The 11,109-nt window shown below is 34.7% G+C and overlaps 1 protein-coding gene and 1 pseudogene across 1 annotated transcript; one reads left to right on the plus strand and one right to left on the minus strand.

The window, feature by feature from the left end:
• The first annotated feature begins 3,556 nt into the window (after positions 1-3,556).
• On the plus strand, positions 3,557-5,292 carry LOC106335905 (annotated as a pseudogene).
• Positions 5,293-8,392: 3,100 nt separating this feature from the next.
• Positions 8,393-11,109, minus strand: LOC106305155 (calreticulin-1-like). The gene is made up of 12 exons (XM_013741554.1): positions 10,972-11,109; positions 10,615-10,722; positions 10,330-10,522; positions 10,002-10,260; positions 9,823-9,927; positions 9,656-9,742; positions 9,505-9,562; positions 9,240-9,307; positions 9,055-9,150; positions 8,899-8,979; positions 8,692-8,817; positions 8,393-8,603 (listed from the first exon to the last, which is right to left on the minus strand). Exons 1-12 carry the CDS (start codon positions 11,093-11,095, stop codon positions 8,592-8,594), a joined length of 1,317 nt encoding a protein of 438 aa, XP_013597008.1. The 5' UTR covers positions 11,096-11,109; the 3' UTR covers positions 8,393-8,591.

Genomic DNA, 11,109 nt, shown 5'->3' on the forward strand with positions numbered 1-11,109 from the left:
CCTCCGTAATCTTCAGTCCGAACTTCCTTTAGTTCTTAAATCCCGAAGGTCTCATCTTATTGAAGTTGTGGTAAGGTAAGTCATGTTTTCATTTCTTAGTACGTAATTGTTTGACCTGATGGGACCTATAAACAGTTATTTGTTTCCTATAAAATTTCCAATACAAATAGTAGCGGCGGGATATGTGGGCAGAAGTGATGGTCTCAGAAATGTTTCTACAATCATCCTCAAGTCAATTATAGATATGTGTTTATCTTCTATGTATGTGTATAATAACACGTAATTGTGCTTATATTATTATTTTTTTGAATAAAATGTTAAATTTGATTCAAAAGAAAATGTACTTTTTTAAATTTGAATAATATGAAAATGTGCTTATATTAATAACTATCATAATTCGTAAGCCATATACAAAATAATATTTAATTTGCTGGATCATAATAAAGATAATTATTGTTTTAGTAAAAAATTTGTTTTTTTTTGCAGCAAAAAGAAAATTAATAATTAGAAAAAAAATAATAATAATAGTGTCTTCTTCCAACTTCTATATGAATTCATGTTTCTGTAAACAATATTTATTATAATAACTAAATTCAACTTGACTGCATGATCCAAGCAAAACTTTGATATTAAAAAAAAAAACACATCTAATTTGATATAACAAAGTACTCAGTTACGTGATCAATATGAAATACAGTTTACGATATACCCAAATCACTGAAGGACTAAGCACTTACCAAACCCACACAAAGTCGCAAAGTTATTTCGACAAGATCAACCCCAAATTACAATGGTGCAACACCGCTTGGTAAATCCAAACAATTCGACTGCTTTATGTATTACAAATTTACAACCTTCTAACATTTGCATATGGTTGACTTTCAAACCAACACATGGAATTCAAATCCAAATTCAATTTTTGTCTTACAACCCGTTATGTGACATCAAACCAACAAATGCGTTGGCCCACAAGCCGGACCCAAACATGAGACACTCACAGAAACGAAGAAACCAGACTCGTACCATAAAAGTTCTCCACCGTAATTGATATTTAAATTGAAATTATAGTCACTTCTATTGACGTACTAAAATTAAGACACATTGACCTCATTCTCTTCAATTGGTTAAGCAACCACATTGATTTCTACACAAATCAATTTTAAATAATCAGATGATAGTGAAGAGTTTCAAAAGAGTTTATTGAATAGTTTTCGTGTCTTGAAGATTTTTTGTCTCATTTGGTAAGGCTCGCTGCTTCAGACTAAAAGTACATAACTACGTACTGTTGGTTTGATTCTTAAATAATTTTGTGATGATGAATGTGTTTATAGATGATCAAATGATATAAAGTGTTGTTACAAATCTCAAATCAAATACACTGAAAGAAAACTTTATGAGTGTACCATCCCCTATATAAATAGAGATTTATCTGTATTGTTACTACTTCACAAGAGAGAAAATTGCCGACTACATTATTCAATAAAAAAATATGTCATTGTTTACTTGACTTTTTAAAGACAAAATTTGAATTTACATTTCTTCTATCATGAATATTTTTTTTTAAAAAAAATTATTGTTTGCTATACTTTTGAAATTCATTATCACTCCTACGATCAACTTTCCGTTGAGGATAAGCCAATAAACTTTAAAAAAAACACATCCCCTATAAAAAAACAATCCTAAACCAATAAGATGCTTCATCACCCACATTACTAAAAACTTTTAACATTTTGACTTAGCAGGAGTCAAAAATGCATTGACATGACTTCGAAAGCTAAGGACTCAAGGCCTGAAATCTTCTAACATGCACTCATAAAATCCATTACTAGGTCAGGACTCTCAATTTTTAACTGTCAAAAACTAATAATTCTATGTCGATTGGACTAACAACTAACAAATGAAAATGAAACAAATTGAATTCAAAAGATAAAACAACATCCAAACCTGGCGCGTAGCACCAGAATACCCCTAGTTAACAATATTCCAAAATATTTACGGAAAATCACTAATTTACTTCACGGTAGATTTGGATCCGGTTCGGGTTCGGATAGTTCGGGTAGTTCGGATAATTTGGATAAAATATCGGTTATTTAGGGTAAAATATCAAATAATTAGGATGATTTAGATAAAAAATTTGGATATTTCGGATTACTTTGGATATTTCGGATAAAACTATCTGGATAGTTTCGGATACTTTCGGGTAGTTTGGATACTTTATAATAATTTAGTTATCCTCAACTATTTTCAGATACTTTTAATAGAATTTTAAATTGAAAATATATATTTAGTGTTATATGTATATATAATTAATATTTTTATATATTCGGGTACCCGTTCGGTTCTCGGTTCGGTTCCGGTTTGGTTCGGTTATTTCGGATATAAAAATATAGGAACCGTTCGGATATTTGAGGGTATTAGTCCGGTTCCGGTTTCAGGTATTTCGGTTCGGTTTCGGTTCGGTTCTTCGGTTCCGGTTATTTTGCCCAGGCCTAGTAACAACAGTAAAACCTAGATTTCAGTTCAACAGTTTTATTCAAACAAGCATATTAACCCACACATGAACCGTCGTGACTTTTGAAAAATCAATCAATATTTAACCATGCAAAACACCTTTTATCACAACTGTAGTTAACCGTATTGCATCATTAGACACTACCCATTTTCATTGTTGTCGTAACTTTAATAATTTAAGTTCAAAAAATTCAATGCGAACGTTTCGCAAGCATCACGTAACAAACAGATTCACTCAAGGATGAATTAATCAATTCTAAGATGGGTCTGATACCACATGTTAATTTATTTCTTCACCAAGACCTAATTTAGATTTGCCTTAATTCAATCCTAACATGTTTTTAAAGAAAGTAGAAGCATTAACCTTGATCCATGCTTGGATGCAATCCCACCAATTGATGTTCTCCTCTTTCACCTTCTCCTTTTGGTGATTTCCTTGATGGACAAGAAATCCCAAACCTTCCTTAATCTCTCTTGTTGATAATCAATATTATTATTATTATTATGTGTTTTGAAAGACTCTCGTTTTCTTCCGTGTGCAAAAGACGATGCACGAGGTCTTTTATATTAGTCAAAGGGTTGTGTGTGTTAAGCAACACAACTCTCCACAATTTCAACATAACTCTTTGATATAATAACCCTACCACAATGTACACTCATATATGTTATATACCATTCTTTAATATATTATATATATAACATATATGTATATAATTATGAGATTAAAGACATTTATAATTATAAGGTAAAATAGGAGGGTTATCAATACACCCGGATTCTAATTCATTAATTGAAACCGATCCATCACGGTATTGCCTTTTATATTAGAATCTAAAAACATTAATATGAACTTGAACTTTATATTAAACCAATAGATACATAGATCATATAGAATATAAAATATTCTTACAGGTATTTCCACTAAAAGTGCTTTTACAATCCCAAAATGGACCACTGTTCTACGGATCCAGAGTAGTTCAGTGAACAGGCTACATATATAGTGTAAAGAGCCAAAGTACGCACCAAACAAGCCTAATAATCTGCAATGGATCTTATTCAGCTTCTTATCTTTGCTCTCTCTCTTTACACAGTTTCCTTCTTCTTTGCGAAGTCGCTGCTTTTTTCTTCTGGGAACAAGAAACGAATGGCTCCTATGGCCCCGGGGGCATGGCCATTGGTCGGACATCTATCATTCTTTAAAAGCTCAAAACCAACCCACGTAACGTTTGGGGACATGGTCGAGGTGCTTGGACCGGTGTTCATGATGAAGCTAGGGTCATACAACGTGCTGATCATAAGCAGCAAAGAGGTGGCCAAAGAGTGCTTCACTGTCCACGACAAGGTCATAGACCGGATCGACCTCACTGCTTCGAAAATCTTGGGCTATGATGGTTCCTTCTTAACGTTTTCTCCTTGTGGTCCTTACTGGAAAGAGATGCGTAAGATAGCAACATGGGAGCTTTTCAACCACAACGACTGATAAGTTCAAGGATAGCAGAGAAAGAGAGGTTGATATGACGTTTAGAGACCTCTATATGAGGTGGGAGCAGTATTGGTGGACATGAAACGAGAGTTCCAAGATTTACTAGCTAATATATCGTTGATGATGATTGTGGGGAAGAGATATTTCGGGCAAGTCCAAACTGTGAAGCGGGAGAAGCGAGGAGATGCGGGAAGTTGATTCAAGAGTTTTTCAATTACTTTGGGCTCTACTTGTTATCCGATGTGATGCCATCTCTGGGTTGGTCGGAATGGAAGGTCAAAAGGGATATGAAGAGAACGGCTAAAGAGTTGGATCAAGTTGTTGAAGCTTGGGTTGAAGAACACAAGAAGAGGAGAGATGACATACCCAGCTGTGAAAAGCACTATTTGGATCTACTCATTGAGATCTTCGAAAACCGCGAGATTCCAGGCACCATTCATGATGCTCATACCACCACCAAGGCCATATGCCTTGTAAGGCCTCTATAAATAAATATTTAAAATCACATTCTAATGAAGTGTTTATAGATTAACTTTAACTTCTTTTATTTTTATGTGGGACAGAACATGGTATTTGCAGGGAGCGAGCCGGCCATTGTTGTGTTGGTTTGGGTTGTATCACTGCTTGTTAACAACCCCCATGAGTTGAGGAAAGCACAAGAGGAGCTTGACCAAAAAATCGGAAGGGACAAAGTTGTAGAAGAATCCGACCTCAATAACTTGACTTATCTCCATGCCATTGTCAAGGAAACATTACGTTTGTATCCACCACTTCCTCTCACAGCTTATAGGTATGTGATGGAAGACTTCGACATTACCCATGGAAACTTTCATGTTCCCGCAGGTAAATATTATATGCACCTACGTTACTCTATAGTACATGTTCAGAAGATTAGACTCATGAGATGCATTGTCTTTTTCTTATTGGATTAACTAGGGACACAAGTGCTCGTAAATGAATGGAAAGTTCAGAGGGATCCAAACTCTTGGTTCGAGCCGGAGTTATTCAAACCAGAGAGGTTCTTAACATCTGAAAAAGTAGATAATGTTAAAGGCATGGGCATGTTGTTTCCATTCGGTTTGGGACGACGATCGTGCCCTGCAATCCCTCTGGGTATGAGGATGGTTCACTATGTTCTGGCTAGGTTCTTGCACACGTTCGACTTGGCAGCACCATTCAGCCAAGACGTGGACATGACTGAGAGCAATGGGTTTGTCAATCTCAAAGCCACTCCTCTTCTAGTCTTGATCAATCCTAGGCTACCTAAATCACTCTACCATGAGGATTGTAAAGTATAATTCTCAAACAAGGATTGATAACTAAATCTACTTTTTCAAATTTCTCATTTCTTCAGAGAATTATATTTTGTTTTACAATATGAGTGAGTCTTCATATCTTCAGAAGGTTACATTTTCGTAAATAAGGATTTCATAGGACCTAAAGATACAAAACAGCTCCTTTAATCCTGTATGAATTTGAATCCCAAATTTAACCCCTAGAAAGTAAATTTTTAGATAAAATATTCCACATGAATTATACATCCACGGTCTTACAACTTTTTTCTTTTTCTTTTTGCCCTTTAGCTCCCTAGTGCAAACATGCATGAATATGATGTTGGAACTATTTTTTTGAGCATTATGAAAAATGTATTCATATGCTAAAAATAGAGTTAGTGTGAATGAGAAATGGAAGTTCAAAGTGGATTGATTATAAATCTTAAAATGACATTTGTAAAATGTCTCACATTGAAAATATGAGGAGAAAAATTCTTTATATTAAAAATGGAGAAATTACAACAAAGCTCAAAGCTTTAATATACTTAGTATATTGTGAAGAGGAGATATCCGTACCGAGCTAAGGCTTTGGACTTCGGATTTGGTAAATTGACCAATTGATCAAATGGTTAATCTTTTGATCTAAGTTATTTTTTTATTTTTGACAAAGTCAAAATAAGAATATAAAAATATCTCCTATAATTATGATGGTGATGTGATTTAAGGGTATTTAGTGCAAAGTCAATTTGATTTTGTAACCTAAAACATTTATGCACAATTAAAAGAATTATTATGATAATAATTCAGTCTCCATGTTTATGGTTGTACGTTAGAAAACGTATGGATTATGGGCTATATAAGAAAGACATAATCATCTCATTTCATACATGATCAACAACAACAAAAAAAATCCTTCCACTTGAATAATTTATTTTTTAGTTTTTGAGTCTGAGAGTACATCACATAAATAGGATCGATAGATTATGTTTTTCGGTGATGGTAAATAGAAACAATGTTGCAGTTATATCCTGGGAATCTGAGCGCCATGAAACCGTCACACTACGGGGCGTTTAAAGATTTAAGGAAAGATATTAACTATCTCGACTCTGCAATTCTTCTTTATTTTTATATTTCGGTATTGAAATTTTAATTTATGTTCTTATTATTCTTTACAAATATCAGTTGTCCTATGGTAGTAAAATAAGGTTCCTACGTATGAATCATGAGGAGGTACCTGAAATATAAAGGATCAGACTCCAAACAAAACAAAATCAGGACAAAATATGTTTTAACATCTCAAATTTATACAATAAATAATAAAAAAAATCTAATCCTATGGTTGTACCGACTTTTGCTTAATTCCTAGTCGTTTATAATTGTAACAATGCCCAGTTGGAGAATTATCAATAACCAGTATAGGATGGTGGATTGTGGGTTAAAAAAAAATCTACTTTTTTAAAGCCGAAAAAAATCTATCGTAAATGTTATTTTCCACCAACCAGAAACATTCATTATGTTAGTTCTCTCCTCTTTAGAATTTATAAATCATTAAATCAATAACACATGATTTCAGTCTAGATTTTAAAACTATAAAATCAATAACAGTAAATTTAGTTTGGATTTCTAAATCAATTAATATACACCAATCAATAACTCCCCCTTTTAATTCACCCCCACTTAATTCGCCTTCGATTATCCGACATGGAAGGAGGATCTTTTCAAGAGAAACTTCTGTTTGATTTTCGCATAAAGTCATCTAGTATCTCATAAAGTTAACTAGGCATGGGTATTCGGGGGGCATCGGATTCGGTTCGATTGATTTGGATTTTCAGATCTTTCGGTGTTATGCTCAAAAGTCTCATTTAGATTTTATTAATAATTGGGTCAGGTGGTTCGGATCGGATTTGTAGCCAATGTCTGAAATTATCCAAAATATTTTTTAAAAACTAAAAAAATTGACAAAAAAAAGGCTCAAAATATAGAAATTGTTCACAAATCTAATTAATATTAGTTAAATTACCGCTTATGTGCTGCTCAGTAGTGACTGCTAGGGAGTTAATCACACCAGGCTATATAAAAGAGCGCCTACTCCGTCCCATTCACGACTGGAGTGACTCGAGCACTTGTCTAGAGTGGTGCTTTAGCACCCTTCGCCAACCGGTAATGTGTGGAAGAGCTAATAAACTTAACTAAAAAGTATTCAAAATAACAAAAATAAAAAAAAAACTAAAAGAACCATTAGAATACCATAAAGAGGAATTACCTAAGATAGCCCTTTTTAATTTATTTTCACAAAAGAATCCCCAAAGAAAAAACTAACAAAAAGAGGTTTTACTGACGGGTAAATACACTCATATACCCTTAATCCCAGACTTTGAATTTAGAGTTGATGGAGTTTTAGAGGTGAGGTTTAAAATATTAAAAGATAGAAAATAAATATTAAAATTTTAAAAATATTTTTTTTTTAAATTAGTTTCAAAAAAAAAATTCGAATTTCAAAAAGAAAATTTGAAAAAAAAATTGAAAATTAAAATTTATAAAAAATTTCAAATTTGAAAACATATAGTTCGAAATTAAAAATATATTTTTTATTATTTATTATTTATATATCTATAAAACAATGGGAATCAGAGTATTTTGTCTCTTTAATAAAACTTAATTTGGTCATTTTCCTTTTCAGAGTTCTTTTTATGATAAAAACTTAAAACGGTTTATTTGAGAAAATCGCCACACTATAAAACATACTTTGGTTATTTTCTTTTTCAGAGCTCTTTTTATGATAAAAACTCAAAATAGTCTATTTGAAAAAATCGTCACACTATAAAACATCTAAATTGTTTTTAACAAATATAAAACATTGATACCGCCAGTTATTTTGGATTTCTGTCAAGTTGTAAGCTCATAGTTCCGTTCAAGGTTCAGATCAGATTTTTCAATTTGGGTTTAGGTGGAGACTTCGGTTTGAAGGTAAAATCGCCCAGGCATATAGTTAACTAGGTATCTTTTTAACTATTCCATTTAGCTCGGTTCAATTTTGTTGCGGTTCATCTTCCCACCCTCACTATCTTACAGGTGCGACGACTAGAACATACTGGAAACTGAATCTATTGTTGACCCGCAGAAATAAAGGAGCAAATGAGAGGGAAGAGGAATTTTATCAAGTCTAAAATAAGCTGTGCTATGCCCACTTCAATTTCTCTGAACATCCCAAACAAACTAGAGCTAAAATAGTTCCTTAAAAACAAAAAGGTAAATTAGAAAGAAAAAAAAACAAATAAGCCTCTGAAAGCTTTTTAGATCCTTTAGTGTCCACATTCTTCAGCTTAGAGTTCGTCCTGCAGTAAGAAAATCATAAATCACAGAATTGGTTAGTTGCACAGCAAAATAACACCCTTCTTTAAATATTTTTGGTTAGAGACATACATGGGCGGCGGCATCATCCTTCTCAGAGGAGGTTTCTTCCTTGGTTTCTTCCTTGGTTTCCTCAGGTTTTGATTCGGCATCGGATTCATCTCCTTCATGGTCATCATCCTCTTGTTCTTCCTCAGCCTATAGAAGAAGAAAAACGAATTTAAATCATATCAGAAAGGGTTAATGTTAATAATATAAAGAGAGCATTGTGAATATTACGTCAGAGTCAGCTGTAGGAGCATCCTTTGATTCCTCTTCCTCTCTCTTCTTCTCAGCTTCGTCGAAAGCTGCTTTCTCAGCCTGTAACACCAGATTTGATTAGCTATACATGATCATCAAACCAGACAAACCAACACAAAATAGTTAATAACATACATCCTTGAGTATTCCCCAGGTTTCCTCAGCCAATTTCTTAGCGTACTCTGGGTCATCGCACACCAAGACATTGTCGAACAAGGATCCAGATTTCACCTAAAGAATAAAGGACGTGTTCAGTCACTAACATATACGATCATGAAAGACACAAACACATGTTTCTGTGACAAGGTATTGCTATTTACCTGCCACAATTCCACTCCAACGTACTTCAATTTGGGGAACACATAAAGTTCTGGGTCATCCTTGAACTCTGCGTTATAATGATATATTTATCTTCAGTTAAATAAAGAAAACAGGATTCCTAGATGAGTCAAGATCGTGTGAGTTTACAATTCATTACAAGAAATGAAAAAAATCTCAGAGCCATGAGACTACGAATGTCTTATATTATTATTACATGAATACAATGGATATTGTGATTATGAACGGTGGCAGAGAGAATATTACCAGGGTTGTCAATCATTGGAGCCTTCCATTTTCCCTTGTAGTTAGGGTTCTTGATTTGCTACACAAGAATATGAAAAGCGTGAGAAGAGAGAGTGAATAGTTTTTACCATCTTTAAATACCCCGTCCAATTGGAAAAACAAAACAACAAACCTTGGGCTTCCATTCACCGTTGTACTCGGGGTTGGGAATGGTAGGGGCAGTCCACTCACCATCTTCTTCATCATCCCAGTCCTCAGGCTAAAAAAAAAGGATTAAAGATCAAAACGAGAAAGCGATTTAGACTAGTTTTACTACAATGACAGAAAAATATTACAAACCTTCTTTGCATCAGTGTCTGGGATCTCCTTTGGAATGTCATCGTATCCTGCTGGCTTTGTGTCTTCCGGATCAGGAATGTACTCTTTGTCATCCCAGTCCTCAGGCTGTAAAACAGAGACTCAATTTTATGAGAAAATGTATCAAAAAATAATTATTGCTGGGAGATGCTAGTAGATACCTTCTTGGCGCTTGGATCCTTGATCTTCTTTGCTGGGAGGAGGTCCCAGTCAGAGTAGAGGCTACCAGTTTGCTTCTCAACGTTGTCGATAAGAATGCTGTAAGTAGCATCTGGGCGGAGGATGAATGTGTATACATGGGTGAGCTGATCAGTCTCACATGGGACCTCCTTGTTGATCAGATGGTTAGTTCCATTGTAGGTAAGGATAGCATGAACTTTCTTAGTGCTGTAGCCACAGATATCTGGGCCAAACATGATGCTGCAGGTAAAAAAGAGAAGATAAGCGTTATGTTTAAATGTCTGATCTGATGGTGAAAAAAATTTGTACCTGTAAGGAGTGTCTCCTCCAAATTTCATCTGGTCAACATCATCACTGAGAAGCTTCATGTATCCACCACCACAGTCAAGCTTCTGCTCGTGCTTGACAGAGAATTGGAACACAAGGGTCTTGTCCTTGTTGCTGAACTCGGGGAACTCAGCTGAAATGGCGTAGAATCTGTAGTCCTCGCTAGTCTGAATACCTGCGAGAGAGTGATCATTGCAACAAGGCTTAACATGAATAAGACGAGAACCAATGAATCACTATCACTAGTACTGAAGGAAGGATGGATACCTTTGTCGTTGGCGTCACCAGACCAATTGCCAGCAGTGTGGCTCCATTCCCCAGCAGTGTTGTCATCTTCCTTCCAGTCAGATTTTACCCATCTCTTCTCCCATCCATCTTCAGAAAACATACACAACAAAGGAGAAGAGAAGCTTCATGTAAACATTAAAACATTTCAATCTAAGTAACAAGATAAGCAATCATACTAATCGTAAACTATAATCACAATCTGGCGGCATCAAAAATGCATAGATCTACCAAACATTTCGAAAATTTTCTATCGATTCAAAGCGAGGAGGATGAGCAAACATGAAACGAATAGACGTAGCGATCGCAAAAAATTCTCAGAGAGGGAAATGTAGCTACCATCAAATTTCTCCTCGAAGATAACACTAGCAGAGGCGATCGCGACGAGACCGATAAGAATCAGAGAGATGAAGCTAGGGTTTAGTTTCGCCATCGCTAAAATACTCAGATCGGAACAGAACATGCTATAATCCTGCA

Source organism: Brassica oleracea, chromosome C1 (genome assembly GCF_000695525.1).
Source record: "Brassica oleracea var. oleracea cultivar TO1000 chromosome C1, BOL, whole genome shotgun sequence".
NCBI lineage: Eukaryota > Viridiplantae > Streptophyta > Magnoliopsida > Brassicales > Brassicaceae > Brassica > Brassica oleracea.